Raw genomic sequence first — 20,159 nt, 5'->3', positions numbered from 1 at the left:
GACAGGCACTACATCCTCACTGGTATTTCGGCACATGGCGGCCAAGAGATTTTACATCCCTAAGGACAAAATGGGCATTGGAGGATGCCACTATATGGCATAATATCTCTATGCACATAACAGCACTATGGTTTAGTCAACGCAACAAAGCAAAGGAGATTGGCAAAGAATTTTAACCCCTTCTTGCTGCAGCCATTTTTACTTTTTTTGTTTTCATTTTTCCATCTCCACTTTCAAAAAAATCATAACTTTTCCCAGTGACGCAACACAGCTACACGACGGTTTGCTTTTTTTTGTGGGATGGTTTTTATTTCTTAAAGGTACCATTTAACATATTATATCATGTATTTATAATGTATTGCAAAACGTAATAATTTCTAAATGGGTGGAAATAGAAAATACCAAAATTGTGCCATTTTTGAGGTTTGTTTTTATGGCGTTCATGATGCAGTAAAAGTGACACGTTATTTTTATTCTTTGGATCAGTATGATGATACCAAATTTATACAGTTTTTTTTAATGCAGTATTACTTAAAAACTTGAAGCTGTTGGTTGGGCAGTCAGGTCCAAGTCCGGACAGCTTTGGATTATTGCAGCCTCTGTAGGAGCTTTATTATTTTCTTCCATCAGTACATTTAGTGACTCTGGCCCAGTGACTCGTACATCCATAGTGTCTGGATGATAGTAAGGGCTATAAATATTCAATGATGATTCAATTATTCAGCACTGACATTATAAATTTATATACATCTGAACATAGGCTTACTTCTCTCTCCATTATCACCAGAATTACATTTATTATCACCTTAACCCTTTTAGACGAGATGTTTTGTTTTTTTCTAAGAGCCATCATTTTTTCAAAATTTCCATAGACATAGCTGTATGAGGGCTTGTTTTGTTTTTTTGCGGGGGTTCCTGTTATGTTTCAATATTCCTATCCAGGTCGGATGTAGTTTAATGTTCTAATAGGATGGATGTAAACACAATATACTAACACGGAGAACAGAAATCTTTATAACAGAACTAAAAAGGAGGGAAAGAGGTGAGACTAACACTAACAACTTCTGCTAGGAAACTCCATCTAAAAGCAGATCACTCACTCCGATGAGGGCGACCCCACGTCAGGAAATAGGGGTAACCCTGACTGTACCTAAATGACAGTAACAAGAAAGGGTAACAAATTATGCAGAGAGGATGTTAAACAGATGACTAAGAACTAGATATTCAAACAATGCGTAAATCGCTATAAAGCCCCATTTATGCGCAACGATTATCACTCAAAATTCACTCAAACGATGTCTTTTGAATAATAATCGTTGCATGTATATGCTACCATCGTTTGCTTTTCGGCCGACCGTTGATTTTTAGTTGAGCTTAAAATCCATTGTTCACCGGAAAGCTGATAGCAGGGACCGCACGCTGTGTTTCTCCACGGGAGCGCTGATAACATTGTATTTGGCTGCACTCTCATGGGAGAACAAAGGAACAGTATGCAGAGAACAGACCACCTGCTGTTATCTGCATACAGCCCACAAAGGCTCATTTACATGCAAATGAAGCTAATAAGCTACTAATGGGCATTAGTGCCCATTAGCAGCTTATGCAAAATGACGCTCAAACTGTCAATCATCCTATCTTTTAAACAAATTTTGAGCGATCATCTTTGCGTGTAAATGGGGCTTAAGTCAGGAGGCAGATGTAAAGGCATACAAATTTATTTGAACTATGGAACAGGACAGGACCTGCCAACTTCTACTTCAGACTATAAGTATAACCAGTATTCACCTTGAGGAGGAGCCAAAAAAACTGCCTTGTAACTCACTATTTTCTTTTCTGTCTATGATGTTGTGCGAGGGCTTGTTTTTTGCAGTGTGTGCTGGAGTTTTTACTGGTACCATATAGAAGTATATATAAGTTTTTGATCACTTATCCAATTTTTTGAACGATGGGGTGGCAGTAAAAACAACAGTTCTGGCACCAAGTAGGATAAATAGTGAGATATCTTAATAGTTCACAATTTTATGGACGTGGCAGTACCAATTATTTTTTTACATAGCGAAGGTATTTTTTAAGGGAAAAGGGAAATTTTTTTTTTAACCTTTAATTTTTTTTTTGCTTTTATATTTTTAAACTTTATTATGCTGTCTTTTTTACGTTTCTTTTTTAGTCCCAGGGGACTTGAATTTGTGATTGCCTATACACTGCAATACTTCTGTGTTGAAGTACATTGTACTTTGCAATATTATCCTAATAAACCATGCCAAAGTACAGGCTCCCAGAGCTGCCATGTCGACTGGTCAGCACTGCATAATTGCATTGCGTGCCAATGGGGTAGGAGAGGGGCTTGATGTTGCAGTCAGCATCCACTGCAGCATCTAAGTGGTTTAATGGCCATGATCAGAAATTGCTCAGATCACAGTCATTGCGAAGGGGTGTCAGCTCTTCTACAAAACTGGTACCCAACCTGTACAGAGCAGACCTGGCTCTGAGCCTGTCCTATACCCCCACTGAATGCTATACATTTACATATCCTACCCTATAGGATGCTTTCAGCAAACTTATTTTTGCGCCATGCTTTGCAGACTGTAATATGGCGACAAAGCAAATCTACAGTATGTATCTATTCACAGGGCCATAACATTCACAGTCACATTTTACAAAAATGCAGAATGCGCAATTCTTGTCATTGGGGTAAATACAATAGACCCCCAGTTGTAGCTGAAGACCTGCAGCACCTAGGAGTATGGAAAGTGCAGAACAAGGGTGAGTAGCCCTGCAGGCTCTTGGGAGAGTTGGGAGGGGAGCTGTAATATTACTATCCAGATGTCTCAGGGACAGGTACGATGAGAAATGCAGAAGTACCATTCATTATTAGGCAGGTTGGGGCTTCTAGTAGTGACCTCAGGGAAGTGACGAGGCAATGTAGCAGAGCTGAGGATGTGGTGACACCGTGGACGGTGCCTGCCAGATGATTCATCCCCTTGCACAGTGCTGGGGTTGATGTAACTGCAGGCAGAGGAGGCGGCGGAGTCCAGCGCCGTACACACTGCAGCCGACATGCGGCTCTCCGCCCTGCAGCCGCTCCTGCTGGTGCCCATCTTCTGCGGGATCCTCTCCGTGGCTTCCCCGGGCATCACCACCAACACAGCAGGTAAGTGCCCGCCGTACAAACCCAGCAAACCCCGCTCCATGTCCTTGACGTGCGGGAGGTCAGTGACTGCAGAGATCGCCGTCATGTGCGGAGCGCAGAGATAACATAATACACTGCAGTATCTGTGTATCCACGTATCTAATCCCACTTATTGTATCCAATGCATCTGTATATCTCGTATGTAGGATCTGTCCTTGTCCACCTAATTCTATCTATCTATCTATCTATCTATCTATCTATCTATCTATCTATCTATCTATCTATCTATCTATCTATCTATCTATCTAACTATTACCTATATATCTCATATCTATCTATCTATCTATCTATCTATCTATCTATCTATCTATCTATCTATCTATCTATCTATCTATCTCATATCTATCTATCCATCTATCTCATATCTATCTATCCATCTATCTCATATCTATCTATCTATCTATCTATCTATCTATCTATCTATCTATCTATCTATCTATCTATCTATCTATCTATCTCATATCTATCTTTCTATTTTTCTATCTATTTCTATCTATCTCCTATCTATCTATCTATCTATCTATCTATCTATCTATCTATCTATCTATCTATCTATCTATCTATCTATCTCCTATCTATCTGTCTATATCTATCTTTCTATCTATCTCATATCTATCTATATTTATCTTTCTATCTATCTATATCTATCTATCTATATCTATCTCATATCTTTCTATCTATCTATCTCTATCTATCTATCTATCTCATATCTATCTTTCTATCTATATCTATATCTATCTATCTTCTATCTATCTATCTATCTATCTATCTATCTATCTATCTATCTATCTATCTCATTATCTATCTATCTATCTATCTACTCCTTCACACAGGTGTGATGACAGTGCATTACGCACACAAGTTTTACACATGCAATATGCTGCGCAGACATATTGCGTGAAATACGCATGCAACAAATACTGCAGCGTGCTCTATCTTGGCGCGTATTACACCTGCATACTCCCAGGATAATGCATGACAATTGGCAGCACACAGCAAGTACACAATACTATAACTGGAGCCACAGTTGCAGCACACAGTTCATAGGTTACCAGAAGTGGATAAGCATTATATGTAGTAAGCTTGCCTCTGTACTGTATGAAGTAAGCTTGGTTTCCGTACTTTATCTGTTTAGTAAGCTCGGTTCCAGAACCATATGTAAGTAGTAAGCTCTGTTTTGCCACTATAGCTATGCAGTAAGATTGATTCTATAACTAATATATATATATATGTTGGTTCTGCCACTGCATATAGGTAGTAAGCTTGGTTTCTGCTATTGTATCTATGCAGTAAGCTTAGTTGTGCTACTGTAGCAATGTTGTAAACTTAGTTCTGGAACTGTATCTATGTAGTAAGCTTAGTTCTGGAACCATATCTATGTAGTAAGCCTAGTTCTGCTACTGTAGCTATGTAGTAAGCTTAGTTCTGGAACTGTATCTATGCAGTAAGCTTAGTTCTGCTACTGAAGCTATGTAGTAAGTTTGGTTCTTGCACTCCATCTATGTAGCAAGTTTGGTTTTGTAACTGCATGCAGTAAGCTGGGTTCTGACACTGTATCCAAGCTTGGTTCTGTTAACATATCTATGTATTACAGTCTAGGGGCCACGTAAATGCATCAACAAAGCTTTGTTCACCTAATGGAGGCCAGTTTCAGGGTTTCTGTGTTTCTTTTACTGCATGGAATATGGCAGCCTGCTGATCTATTCATACAGAGGCATCAAAAGTATACTAGGCAGTACATTGATTTTGGTAACATTTACCAATTATAAGGCCCCAGGATCAATATGTTTAGGCTTGTGAGGCACATAAAAAAAAGCTGAGAAGCCCATGTATGATATCATTAGCACCAAGCAGAATTGTCCTCTGCTGGACCTCTAAGGCCCTGTTGTTTTAATGGCCTATTATGGCAAAGAGGCCGGGCCCACTAGAGGATATCCAATCAAGAATCAGACACTGGAATACATGGGCATCTTGTAATTATTCTTTATTTCTCTTGATCAGAATTTACAGAATTTAGACAAATATACAAATATATACCCCACAGTGTTCAAACAGTGTCCATGCAGGGGATATTCTGGCAAGCAAGTCTATGGCTGGCTGCACACGGATGGATTTGCATTGCGGAATCCGGAGTGGACGTCCACTTACGGATTCCGCAGCTAATACTGCCCATAAACATGCTATTGAAAATTGTTTTTTACTGTACACGGGTGGAAAACAATTGCGTTTTCCGCTCAGAGGAAAAATCACACCATGTTTAATTTTGTGTGCGGATTCCACGTAGAAGTCAACGGAAGCTGTCTGATCCGCGGTCCTTCCACAATGAAACATTTTTTTGTTTTTAAATCCTCTGCTTTTCCAGCATCCTCACCTAGCGATAACACAGGAAAAGCAAAGGCTTTAAAAAAAAAATCTGTACTGCGAATGTCTGACGGCTCACCGTGCACACCATCTGTAGTACAGAGAAGATTTCACAGCAAGCAGTCACGCGCGGATGTCGGCTGGGCACAGGATCGGATTCCGCTGTGGAATTCTGCCCGTATGCAGCCGTCCCAAGGGCTTATTTACACAAGCGTATATTGGTCAGCGTTTTCACGGCCGGCCAATATACGCTTCCATCTAAGCAGTTCCCCCTTTCCCTCCCCCTCACCCAGGGGCGTACCTAAAGCCTAAGGGGCCCGGGTGCAAAAGTTCAGCTGGGCCCCCCTCCATCTGTACCCGTACCTATACCTAAACCGTGCTAATTTACAAACATGATCTAGCCCCTTGGTGTAAGCCTTCTCATTATGACTCCTTTCCTTGACTACAAAAAACCTGTTGGTAATGTCTTAGGCTGCTTTCACACGGCCGCACAAATTGCGTGAGATTTGTGCGTTGCAAGATGTACAAATCGCACATGAATATGAACCCCATTGTTTTGAATACAATCATACACAGGAGCGATGTTTTTTTTGTTTTTCTCTGCATCGCACGAGAATATGATGATGTGATGCGAGCTGGTTTTAACACAACAACCGCTCACATCCGCGGGGACGACACACGTTGGTGAGTGTGATAGGGGGCAGAGTGTCACGGCCTGATATCAGACTCACTCGTGTGAAATTAGCCTAAGGCCGGCTGCACACGGCTGGATTTGCATTGTGGAATATGGAGCGGGCGTCCGCCTACGGATTCCGCAGCATGTACTGCCCATAGCATGTTATGGAAAAGCCTTTTTCCTCTACACGAGCGGAAAGAAATTGCGGTTTTCCACTCACGGAAGAAAAAGCATGGCGTGTTGTATTTTAATGCATGTATATACCCAGGTTATACCAGCTATACATATATAATTATATACAGGAGGTATAACCTATACCAGCTGTACATATATAATTATATACAGTATATACCCAGGTTATACCAGCTATACATATATAATTATATACAGGAGAGGTATAACCTATACCAGCCGTACATATATTTATATACAGGAGAGGTATAACCTATACCAGCTGCACATATATAATTATATACAGGAGATACACAGGTTACACCAGCATGGTACATATAGCTATATACAGGATGTGTATCCCCCTGTATATAGTGGTATGTCCCATGCTGGTGTAACCTGTGTATCTCCTGTATATAATTATATATATATATATATATATATATATATATATATATACACACAGGAGAGGTATATGTTATAGCAGCTGCACATATATAATTATATACAGTAGATACACAGGTTACACCAGCATGGTCCATATCACTATATACAGGATGCGTATCCCCCTGTATATAGTGGCATGTCCCATGCTGGTGTAACCTGTGTATTCCCTGTATATAATTATATATATACAGCTGATATAACTTATACCAGCTATACATATATAATTATAATTCCTTCTCTACTCACCTCTGCAGCAGTCTCTGGGAAGCCTGTAATGGAAAGTCCCCCGTCTTTTGATCACATGACCAGAGCCTGGTCATGTGATCTGCAGCCACAGGTCCTCTCCCAGGTCCTGTGCATACAGCGCTCCGGAGGGCATATTAACACATTCTGCCGCAGTTCTCCGGCGCGGCCGATTCACCCAATCAGCTGGCTGGAATCGGCACATGTGACTACACAGCGTGCACGCGGATTGCCTGCAGCAGCCGTGTGCACTACACAGTATAGTTAAGCAGCCGTGCACTACACACTCCACTTAAGCAGCACGGGGTTAGGTTTAGGGTTAGGTTTAGGGTTAGGGTTAACTAAACCTAACCCTAACCCCAACCCTAAACCTAACCCTAAACACTAACCCTAAACCTTAACCCTAAAGCTTAACCCTAACCCCAACCCTAACCCTAAACACTAACCGTAAACCTAACCCTAAACCTAACCCTAAACCCTAACCCCGTGCTGCTTAAGTGGAGTGTGTAGTGCACGGCTGCTTAACTATACTGTGTAGTGCACACGGCTGCTGCAGGCAATCCGCGTGCACGCTGTGTAGTCACATGTGCCGATTCCAGCCAGCTGATTGGGTGAATCGGCCGCGCCAGAGAACTGCGGCAGAATGTGTTAATATGCCTCCGGAGGTGAGTAGAGCCGCAGTAGCCCCTCCCCCTGGTAATCGCTGGCCGGCAGAGACTGATAGACTGCAGCTGTGACCACTCACAGCTGCAGTCTATCAGTTGGAGGGCCGCGCCGTGGGAGTCTGCAGCCTGTAATTAGCTGCCGGCTCCACGTGTAACAGCCCTCCCCTCTGCTCTTGCCGACCTGCGGCGCTGCCTCCCGTCTCTCTTCTCTCTCCTCAGCCATCATGCGGCCGACAGCGCCGATCCCCCGGGCCCCCTCAGCTCAAGGGCCGGGTATATGCACTGAATGTGCATGTGGGTATGGCGGAGGGCGGCCACGGGGCCCCCTGAGCGCAGGGGCCGGGTCGCCATGGCGACCCCAGCACTCCCTGACGCTACGCCTATGCCCTCACCGTCTCTCTGCCTTTCTCCAGTTTGCAATGGGAGTAGGTGGGATGGAGGCGGAGCTAAGCTGCCTCCCCCTCCCCGCCTCTTGTCCATAGCCAGCAATGGGAGTGGGCGGGACAGAGCAGAGCTTAGCTCCCCCTGTCCCTCCCATTGCAAACGCCAGACTGGAGGAGAGAGGCAGAGAGCCAATAAGGGGGAGGGAAGGGGCCGGGCATGAAAACCCAACCGATATACGCTCGTTTAAATAAGCCCTAACCCTGTATCTGCGGTTGAACTTTGTTAAAAGTTCACTTTGGCATGTACCTGAATTGAGCTTTTAGCAAAGTTCAGGTGGATTCAGATGAACATATGCGCAAATACGTTCACCAGTATGGAAAGAAATTAGGAAATGGCAAGAAGCAGACTGATAGGTCCGTGCTAACAGATAGATCTTTCTGTTTTGTGATTAAAATGCCAGGTCACATGCTGGCGAGTTACACCCTTCCTGTGGAATAGAATGGCAATTAAATGCCTAAGTAGGGCTAGCTGTCTTCTTTTCCCCCTGGTGTTCACAGGGTAACTTTATCCCCCTCCGTTTTTAGAGCTGCCGTAGAAGTCTATAGCAGTTTTCTCCATAACACGGACAAAGATAGAGCAGGATCTATCTTTTCACGGACGAAGATTTTGCGCAGAAAAAATATGTCGTCAGAAAGAAACCTTGATTCCAATGGTTTCAAATTCACTATGGGGATTTTCAGGCTTTAGGCCTCATGTTCACGGGGAAAATCAGGCCCGCTACGGATTCTCCATGGAGAATCCGCAGCGGGTCCACCCTGCCCCGCGGACATGAGGCATTAAAATCAGAATAAACTCACCTGCTGCGGGTCGTGCGTGTCTTCCCTTCTTCGCGGCCGGATCTTCTTTCTTCGGCCCGGCAGATGTGCTCGGCACGCCAGCTGCGCGCATCTGCCGGGCCGAAGAAAGAAGATCCTGCCACGAAGGAAGGAAGATCTCCATCGCCCGGAGCAGGTGAGTTTAATTCAGGTGCGGGTCCCCTGCGGATCCGGACGGCTTCCTTAGGCTTTAATAGAAGCCTGCGGGAGCCGTCCGCACGGGAGACCCGCACTAAAATGGAGCATGTCCATTTTTTTCATGCTCCAGAAATTTTTTTATTCACTTTTATTGACCATCCGCGGGTATTTATCTACCCGCGGGTGGTCAATGCATTCCTATGGGGCGCGGATCCGCGTGCGGGTGATCCGCTGAGGATTTCAATTCTTCTTTTCCCCGTGGACATGAGGCCTTAATACTACGCCCAGGAAAAGATAGGACTTACCCTATCTTTCTCACACATAGTTAATACTTTGTGCGAGAAAGATAGGGCAGGACCTATCTTCCCGCTTTGTTTCAAACCTTCGCAGAATAGCGCTGAGTTTCAAAGGTAAAGGTAAAAGAGATTTTTACCTTGTTCATGCGCAACTGCACTCTGTAGCGGCGAGCGTAGTTGCGTATACGCCCGTGTAAAGAAGCCCTAAGAGCCATAGAAGCCTGGACTCTGTGTTATACGGGGCTTTTATGAAGTGTTCTACACCAGTTCTAAAGAGTTTGGTAAAGTTGCAAACTAATTCAGATTGAACCAAACTTTTTACAAAAGTTAGTGAACCGGCCGAACCAAACTTCCAAAGCTCGATCATCACTACTTGCAAAGTTTGTACATACTGTATACACATGCTGAAAGAAGATAGGAGGTCTATAAGCATAGCGGTTTCAACAGTAAGAAAGGAAATATTGCTTCAGTGATTTTCCGGCTTTGCTGTAAACGTCTCAGTTGCAAATCTCAGTCTTTTCTACCTGCAGTTGCAGTGAAAGTCTGACGAACAAGTCAAAACCAGACAAGCTGCAAACCAGCACATACTAATTCAAAAAGTTGGACAAAAATGTAGCTCTGAGGCTCAGACAGTTAATATCTGAAAATACAAGGACCCAAATATTCCCCTACATTGGGGGTTGTGTCCTATTACAGTAATCCATAGTAGCCAGGGTAAAAAGCAGGTGGACAAGTCTTTATCACTGTCTTGGGAAGGAGCACAAGTCCTAGGAAGCCCCAGCACACTGTTATGTTATGTTCGGTAGGTTACAATAGTTGTTAGCTTTTGTTCTCTTCTGTTTTGTGACATTCTACCTTCCTGTTCAGTTATGGGAACAGGAAAACAGAATGTGGTTTTGTTATTTTATTACATATTTTGCATCAAGGTTTTTTTTAACTCTTGGACAATCCATGTGCTTGGTGCACATATGTAAGAGGGGTGAGCAGTGTTCTTCTCCCCTCTTATTTATGATAGCAGCTCTGCAGGGATGTCCAAATGGAACGGCATTGAACCGCATAAGACACCAGCTATGGGGTGGTAGATGCCTTAGGTGAGGAGGAGCTGTGTTTAGCCACCAGCTGGGAGAGAAAAGCTGTTTATGGACCTCCATATAAAGAGCGACCTAACAGCTAGGCACTCTATGGAAGGAGAGGGCAGCTCCCTTCCTGAACAAGACTTAGTTCTAGAAGTAAGTGATGGACCGAGAAAAGGACCAGACTTTAGGACATGTGAAAAGATAGAAAAGGGGTGGAGCAAACCTGGTATGTATGAGGGTCCGGAGCCTGGTAAGATATCCAGGGACCAGAAGCCTCAAGGAGCTGAAGAAAAAAGGGGTGTGCATTTGTGTAAAAGTTGATTTCACTAGTAGGTGCTACCAACCATATAGAGCCACCAAGTGGTGGACAAAATGCAGCAAATGGAGAAACAATACTTGTTCTCAAATGTATTTCAACAGGCAGTGGGATATGATTTTATCCAACCTCTCTTTTTATTGTGTCCATTAAAACCAGCAGATACATGTTCAGGGTTGGACATGTGAGACCGGTCTCCAACAATTCAGTGGGCACATTATAGGGACAATCTCGGATCACCATAAATATGGATTTGGACTTGGGGAGTACGTCCCCAAAAGGACTGTAGTATAACTGGGATTTTGATGCACGGTTTATGGTTAATTGAGCTAGTCAGCAATGCCATGTGCAGATATTTGGTAATGGGGTGACAAGGCATTTTGTATTAGCGTCCTGTGCCAAAAAGAATGTATGTCAGGTGAGAGTGACGATCTGCATTATATGGTTTCATTGAGATGTACTTTTGCACCTATGGTGCTCGAGTCTGCGATGTCTGTATTATGCCGTGGAGTGGACCTCCAAGAGTACAGTAAGCCGAATTATGGAGAAAGACGGCGATTAGTTAAGAGTGCGGTTCAATCCACAAAGTGCTTTGTTGTTCTGATATAGTTATATAGTATATTGTAAATGTGAGATCCTGGTCAATTTGTAACGTTTAAGTAACATAAACCCTCCGAGGGAGTGAAGAAAAACTACAGGCAATGTTGCGTAAAACAATCGCTACTGCGTTATTATGTAACTTGCGACTTATTCGTGTCTCATTTCACATGTATCGGTTGTGTGTGGCCAGTTGTTTTACGCCTGAGTAGGACACAACTAATGACATTTTTGTGCACCGGTCTGATATCCATAGCTGAACAGAAAAACACTGCATGCAACTTTTTTCTGTCCAGCACAGAGAGACAACCAGTGTACAACTGATGTGTCAGCTGCCATCAAGGATTCCATGGACGACTATGGGACCAGTTCTGGCACCAGTTTTCCTGTGACATTTCACCGCCATGCCGGAGAGAAAAAAACGGATATTTTCTGACAATTTTTTAAATGTGTTTTGCATCAATTTTTTTTTAACAAAAACCGCATTATTCCAGAGTATCAAAAAGAGAGGTTTTGAGAGGTAGCTACATAAAGAAACAACAGATTGTACCAGCTGCTGGAACAGAAGGTCACCCCAGCCGGTCAAGGAAGCAGAACATGCTTTATATCTGTCTGAAAAGATTGCGGCTTCTGAATTGTGCGACATAAATATAGTCTATAAGCACAAAAAGAGTTTGGGCTTCAACGGTGGGAAAAAAGAAGGAAAAATTTCATCTAAATATAGGCTACATGTAATCACGTCTGCATAACATGTAATTTGTCCTGACGATTCAGCAGTCAAGATCTCCATTAGCAGGTTACTTAGACCATAGTGACCTCTTTATTAGAGATACCTATCTAGTAGTGCGTTGGACCTCCTTTGGCCTTCAGAAGCGGAGGAATTTATCATGGCATACACCCAAAGGTATTAGAAGACCCAGGGTGTGCTGAGAAACCTTCCCCACACCAGTTTTACACCAGCCTAGGGTTGCCCACTTTTCTACCAAAAAATACCAGCCAAGGTAAAAAAACGAAAGTGTCTGGGGTGACAGTCACATATGACAGCAAACCGAACATGAGAGAAGGTGGGTGGAGCTACCATAATACGGTACGTGAGGCTGACCATGGTGGAGTAATCACAAAAGTGCTGCCAATCCAGAAAAAGTATGCCGCTCCCGTGACAGGAGGGCTCATGTACAAACCATAAGGAAATAAAAAAACTTCTGGTGACGATGCAAAACTTCCAAGCTAACAGTTTGAGTTAGTTGCGGCGTTTAAGTCTAACTCCTCCTCCTCCTAAAATGGTACACTGGTATACAACTTACTTTCTGCAGCAACAGTATGTCCCATAGGCTAAGCTGAGGAAGGGGTTTCACCCCAAAACACATTCTTTCCACTGGGCATAAATCAATAAAAGAGGAGTTAAACTCAAACTCAGCTGTCTGAAACTATATGCTAGGAAGTTTTGTCCCATTACCAGATTTTTATTTCTTGATTGTCTATACATATGTTAGCAGGGCTGTTTTAATACCCATGTGGGCACCTGAACTTTTTGTAGCAAAAAAATTACCCCCCCCCCCCACCAAAAAAACCCCCAAAAAACATAACACTCATACTCACTTAGACTATGCACAGCAATCTTCCTCCTGGTCTCTGCTCACCTCCTGGTCCAGCAGTCACGTGCTCTTCCAAGCACATGGCTACTACAGCCAATCACTGGCCTCGAGTACTGAGCATGTGACTGCTGGACCCAGAGGTGAGCGGAGACGAGAATGGTAGAGAAACACAATAGGTGAGTATAGCTGTTTATTATTCCTTAACCTCCTCAATACTTTTCAACTGTAAGCTGAATGAAACAGCATATAGGTGAATCATGTATGGGTGCACGACTTCTAAGAACCCAATCTGTGGCTTTTTCAGAATCAGAACAGTGATGAAGAGAATGGAGGCGGTACTTCCTCAGTGAAAACTCCTCCTTATTTCACCATTGCAACATTTCAGTTCTAATGAACTTGAGAAAGTTTCTTAAGAACTGAAATGTAGCTGTAGTGGTTTTCTAAGCTTGCGTAAATAGGTCTGAAATCGGTTTATGCTTAGAGGAAGTTTTTGTTGCAGCAGATACTGTTCAGTCTGATATATTTGAATTGGACTGGACTGCTATGTTGGGACCTAGTTTTAGAGGCTGCAGAAGTACCAGTTACAACCCGGCGATTGTTCCTGAGGCAGCCCAATGGTCCCTCTGCAACAGAAGAAGACACCAGTATTATAAATGGTAACATAGTATGTAATGCTAAAAAAGACATATATCCTTCCAGTTCAGCCTATTACCCCCCAATGTTGATACAGAGGAAGGCAAAAAAAACCCTCAAAACAATGAGGTAGAAGCTAATTTTTCCCAATTTGGGGAAAAGAATTCCTCCCTGCCTCCAATCTCACAATCGGAATAATCCCCGGATCAACAACCCTTTTGAAGTTATTAATGATTATAACATATAATATTGTATCGCTCAAGAAAGATGTCCAGGCCCTTCTTGCCATCACTACGTCCTCAGAAAGAGAGTTCCATAGTCACACTGGTCTTACAGGGAAGAACCTCTACATAGTAGAGGTTGGAGAACCTGCTCCAGATTATGCCTTTAGGCTCATAAGCTTCTAATTACACATCTGTGCTGCTCCTTCATTCAGTGGGGTTCCAGGAGTCAGACCCTCATCGATTAGATATGCAGTCTTGATCTTCCTACTTATGAGGCTTCAGTGAGTTCGTGATAGCTCAAATACTAGATGATTCTCTCTAGGTATAGAAAAGGAGAGAACATACAAGAAAATAGTGCTTTGCTATGGATTCTACCTTGGATCAGACCCAAAGGCATACTTTGCCAGTTGCCCAGAGGTATCACCAGGCATTTAGATACTTGCATACTGCTCTGAACCTCTGGCCAACAGCTAGTTCAACATTCCAGTGGCAGGGGAGTATGAGAGGAGATTTTGTAACATTAATTATAATACTATTTCTATGTGGGGTACAATCGTTGGCACTGTAACTGGGGCACAAAGGGGGTTTCTTCTACTGTGTGGGGAACTTTACAATGGGTTTGTTGTGTGAAAATAACAATAGTTTTTCAATGACTTAAAGGGATTGTCCAGTTGTAAACTACTGATGGCCTATTCTTGGGAATCTTCCGTAATCTTCGCTGATCAGCTGTTTGCTGGGCTGATGCTCTCATGCATGAAGCTGATTTCTGTTGGAATCAGACAGCTCTGCAGTGGTCAGGCTTGGCATTACAGGTACAGTTTCCATTAAAGAGAATGGGTGTAATACCAGGCTTGGCCACTGCAGTGAGAATGGAGCTATCTGCTCCCCACAGAAAGCAGCTCCATGCATGAGAGCACCAGTTTGGCCCTCACTGATCAACTATTGATGGCCTATCCTAAATTTCTTTAAGATAAGATAACTTGTCGCAGAAAGTTATTACAGTCAAGTTAAACTTAGCTTGGTAGATCGTTTGTCCTTGATCCTTTAGGACCCTAACAATGCCTCGGCAGCTGCCTTATATTTTATTAAGGACAACCTTCATCTCAAATTACTGTTGTTCTTTCTTTGACCTTCTCCAGTCCCTATTGACCTATTTAGACTACACAAAGTATAATTCTATGCACATCACACTGTCCTTTACTAGTCCACTCTGATTGTCCCTTTTATCATACAAGGGATTTTAGGTTACCCAATGTCACCAATCATCCATAAACTCCTAGACAATTCATATAATGGGGGGGGGGGGGCGGGGGCAATTGGCGTACTTGATCCCCCCAGCCCTTTACAAATCCTGAAATGCCTTGGTGCAGATTCTGGGAACCTGTGTACTTTTTCTATCTTTAGTGTCCTTTGAAGTCCTGTGCCTTGCAGCGCCCCCTCTCCCCCTCTGGGCATAACAGGGTACTAGTTTTGCTTGGAGTTAAAAAACATCATACGAAGACATTTTCTTTACTGTATATATATTATAAAAACACATAAATGTTATGTTTAGGAATACAAAGACTGTGATCACAGAGCTGCAATCTATAAAGAACACAAACATAGGACTATAAATATAACTGCTCTACTTTCTGCATAAGGAAATGACTCCCCGGCGCTGCGCAGAACACAAGGCCTTTATACACCTTACCAACTAAACCGCAGCACCTGCCGCCTACAGTCTTTTTTATTAGCTGAACACTTGGAGACGGAGGGTTAAGCCCGGGGAGGACGGTGCACATTAATCAAGCCTTAAGATACAATATTGATTTGTCAGACTGGGGCTGAAGGTCAAACTGTGAACACAATGGCATTACACAAACATAAAGTGGATTTAGGCCAATGTAATGCTCTGTCTTTTCTCTCCCAGGTCCAGAAATGACAGCAGATGCTCCGGTACATAATGAAGAAGACTTGTATAATTTCACTAGAGAAGAACACAACATATCGATAGCAGGTACGACCTTGTAGCTACACATTATGATTGTTTGGGTCATTCATTTTTGCGAAGGCCTTTTGAAGGGCTCATTGACATTTCGATGACTTTCTAATATTCTCAGATTGGTGCAGGCTACCTCTATAGGCACAAATGCTCAACTTTTCTACTTTACTTAGCATATACACAGTTGAGTCACATGATTAGGACCACCTCCTACTTTTGACGTCAGCAGTGAGTAGCCAATGAGAAAGTGACGTGCCATGGGCTGGCTTGTTGGGTATATGAGGTACGTATTAGGCTGTCTGCTCATATATTACTTGCTCTAGTCGTGACTAAAAGGAGCAATTTATTAGAGTTGGAAAAAGGGATGATTATTGGCTTTCGGGTCAAGGGTGGCAGTATTTCTCAAACAGTGCAGTTTGTGAACTGCTGTGGTGAAAGTGGATCACGCGTGGACAAATGGCACCATTGTGAATAAACAACGTGGAAACTGCAAAGCACCTTGTATGGTTGAGGTGAGAGGTGAATGTCAGCTACGAAGGTGCACAAGGTCCGATCAATATGCTAGAGTGAAGCAGTTCACCATGAAAATTAAACAAGGGGCTACCAGATGTGTGTCTAAAACAACAGTTCATCTTCCCCTGCTGTTTATGGGGCTCCAAAGCAGATGGATGGTCACTGCTCTTATGCTAACAAAGGTGCATCGGAAGAAAAGACTTAAATTTGCACAGCGGTATCGGAATTTGACTCCTGCCAATTGACAAAGGATTGCCTTCTGTGATGAGTCACGTTTCTGTTTCATTGAACAGATGGACGTTGGCGTGTCATGTGAGAAATATCAGCATACAAACACTTTGCAGCCATTGTTGGAAGAACCCAAGCTGGTGGCGGTAGTGTTGTGGTCTGGCAAATTTTTTCATGGCATTCTCTGGCCCACTTATCCATGTGAACCCATTTTGGTTATGAATCAATCCTTGCAGAAGACATACACCTATACATGCTGTTTGTCTTCTGTAGGGCAAATGGGACAAAGCAATAAGTCACACGGCTAGAAATGTCCGACAGTGGTTGGAAGAGCATGACCAAGGCTTCCAAGTACTTCATGGCCCCCTAATTCCCCAGACTTCAATCCAATTAAGCATCTGTGGGACCATCTTGATCATCGTGTTCGGTCTATGGGTCCTCCCCCATGCACCCTCAAGCAACTATGGGATGCACTGCAGTCAGCAAGGCTCCAGATACCTGAGACAACCTACCAGCACCTTACTGAGTCACTCCAGGCCTGTCTAGCTGATGTCTGTGCAGCACATGGCAGTTACTCTGGATATTAGGTGGTGGTCATTATAATTGGCTTAGATATATAAAAAGGGCTGTTTAGGGGGGGGGGGACCTATATAACAATGCCTAGTGTAGCACAAAAGCATGGCATATGCACCCAGGGTTATTTAAATACCCAAGTGCCCAGTGCATAGGTATTAAAATGGTCTCCCCTCCACTGTTGCCCCTACCCATGCACTCTTGCCCTACCTCCCTCAATCCCCAAACTTTTTTGGTGGCAAAAAACCACTCATACTCACTTAATCCAGGCGCAGCAAGCAGCAAGCTTTCCCGTGGTCTCTATTTATCTCTGTGCCAAGCAATCAAGTGTTTGTCTAAGCACATGACCACTGCATCCAATCACCGGCCTCAATGGGTACTTAGACTGGTAACTTCCTGCAACGGTCACATGCTTCAACAGGAATGTGACTGCTGGACCTGGAAGTGAGTGGAGACCAGAGTGGAGGAGGCACTCAATAGCTAAATATAACTTTTCATTAATTTTTCGCTTCTCCATATTTTTCAACTGAATCCATATCCTGAGGATGCAGATATATCTGACATTAAAATGAATCTGTCATCAACTATAAGCTGCAGCCAATGCACCATTTGCCCTATAGTTAAAGTGGCCCAGTATGAACCTTACCTGTTCCTCCAGTGCACACACTCTGATGGTGCATAGCTTCCCGCGGCTCTCTACTTAAGGATTTTTGATTGCTGCAGTAACAGGTCACTACTTTGACTAGTGTTTAGTGATCACTGTACATGTCCCATGGTTTGGACGCCATCGATGCTGTAGCAGAAATTAGACAGGAGCAGGGAACCAGGCAGGCACCGTCAAAATGGGAGCGGAAGCAGGTGAGGTGATTATTCCCTTTTTCACAGTTCATGGCTCATATGGTGGCAGAGGTATGAAAAGCAAGTCCCGATCCACTTAAGAGACCATGACCACAAGAATAACCCACTATGCTTCTGGCTCCTTCTGCTTATGAAGCAGGTTTGGTGCTAACATATGTCCTACCAAACTCAGGAATAGGCCATAGGGGTACCTGGATAGATGGATTTACCTGACACTCCGGTTCCTTTGGTGCCAGATTGGTTTCTCTACAACCGGATTCTGAGACATGGACCCAAGGGCGCTGTGGCAGAGGGAGATTTTGAGAGAACGCTCTATCATAGGGTCATTCCTGAGCCAAGAGATGCCGAGAGAGCATCACAACAGTTCCACTCGATGCTCTGAACTTTGTAACTTTTATTCAACTTGTAACCTGTAGCCAACAAACAGAAATCATGTGGGTGGTGGTTGGCAGATGGTCTCAGGAACCAGTGGAAAAAGTAGCCATCTCTCTCTGCGAAGCTGAAGAAATATCCCAGACACTCTTCTCCATTGAACTTTTTTGTAACACTTGGAAAAGTGTGTCTTCAATACCCCTTCTATGCACACTAGCCTGAGCTTGGCTTCGACGTCTTCAGAATCTCACAACTGCACCATCAATATGGCGCTGACCTAACTTCCTGTTCTGGTCCCTGAGCCACCTGCCTTTGCCCTCAACACACCCCATTAAACTATCATTCTGATTTTTGGTCGATATACCCTGTATCACTTTTAGTGTTGAGTGAATCAAACCATTAGAACCCTGTTTCAGGTAGGACGGGTTTGCTAAAAGTTTGGTTTTGCACAAACCCAAGCCAAACTTTTAGCATAGTTCTACCTGAAACTAAGTTCTACTGGTTCTGTTTGCTCAAAACTAGTCCTGAGCACTGGTGTATAAATCACTGTCTAAGGATTCTTGCACACTTGCATTTTTCTTGCGCATTTTTTTCACGAGCTATCGCTACTTCTTTTAACGCGAATCTCAATGGGACTTTCTAATGTTAAAAACACATTGCACAAAAATCGCAAGTTTGTCCTTTGTGACTTTTGTGCGATGCGTTTTTTAAGGTTAGACAGTCTCATTGACATTCGTGTTAAAAAAAACGCACCGATATCGAGTGAAAAAAAAACGTGCAAGAAAAACGCAAGTGTGCAAGAGTCCTAAAAGATGCAAAAACCCTGTATAACACACTGAGTGTTATACAGGGCTTTTTATGGTGTTATACACCAGTTTTAGGGGTTTTGGTGAACGCTTTGGTTCAAATTTCTATGGATCAAACTGAACTTTTTGCAAAGGTTTGGTACAACAGCCGAACCGAACTTTTCAAAGGTTTTCACTAATCGTTTTCTTTTGTTAAAGGCTTATCTACCAAAGATAATAAGAAGGATATCGTTATCAACGACACCCTCCACCTGAAGCTCGTATGTTATCTAGTTGTCGACTCCAAAGATTTACAAATCAATGTTTCATGGAGACACGGAGGAGAAAAAATTAGCAGCAACCTGTACGCATACAACAATACAGGTTATCAATGGAATACCACATATGAGTGAGTACATTATATGTGTATATCAGCTCTGACCGTGATTAAAGGGGACAGACAACCTAGGAAAAGAAAAGCCGACAGATTTGGGAACAAGTCATTTCTCTCCAATATTTGAACACTTCATATTTCAGAGACAGGCAGGTGGATATCTACCTGACAGGCACATATTGTAATTCATTATCAACTAAAAATACCTTTTACATAGTACGACTGTTGGGCGTATAAGCGCCCGACAGCCGTACCGGCGACTATCACTTCTGTATAAGACAAAGGAGCAATAGTCGGTCAAGCAAATGGAGGTGGAGCGGTCCAGCCCACCTCTATTCACTGTAAACTCCTGCTCAAGGTGAGCGTGAAGCTGCTCAGTAGTCGTTCTGCTTCAGTGAGCTGAATCGGAATGCCAAGAGAAACCAAGCAACTTTTCGCTCTGTTCCCTGTCGCTGGCTGTCTATAAACAGGACGATAATCGCCCAAAATTACTCATTTGAGGGATTATTCAGGCAACTATCTGCCCATGTAAAGGTTCCTTAGGTTCTTCATATTGAGCCAACTTGCA

The 20,159-nt window shown here is 43.2% G+C and overlaps 1 protein-coding gene across 1 annotated transcript in view; it reads left to right on the top strand.

The window, feature by feature from the left end:
• The first annotated feature begins 2,969 nt into the window (after positions 1–2,969).
• The window catches only part of LOC136605421 (embigin-like), a 28,804-nt gene continuing 11,614 nt past the window's right edge, over positions 2,970–20,159 (top strand). Inside the window, exons 1-3 of the mRNA XM_066588948.1 lie at positions 2,970–3,151; positions 15,797–15,883; positions 19,417–19,606. Of these exons, the coding sequence (XP_066445045.1) occupies positions 3,058–3,151; positions 15,797–15,883; positions 19,417–19,606 (371 nt within the window). The 5' untranslated portion in view covers positions 2,970–3,057. The remainder of the gene's footprint in view (positions 3,152–15,796; positions 15,884–19,416; positions 19,607–20,159) is intronic.

This window comes from Eleutherodactylus coqui, unplaced genomic scaffold (assembly GCF_035609145.1).
Source record: "Eleutherodactylus coqui strain aEleCoq1 unplaced genomic scaffold, aEleCoq1.hap1 HAP1_SCAFFOLD_654, whole genome shotgun sequence".
NCBI lineage: Eukaryota > Metazoa > Chordata > Amphibia > Anura > Eleutherodactylidae > Eleutherodactylus > Eleutherodactylus coqui.
Note: the sequence above shows the minus strand (reverse complement) of the source record. Positions and strands in the feature narration are given on the sequence as shown.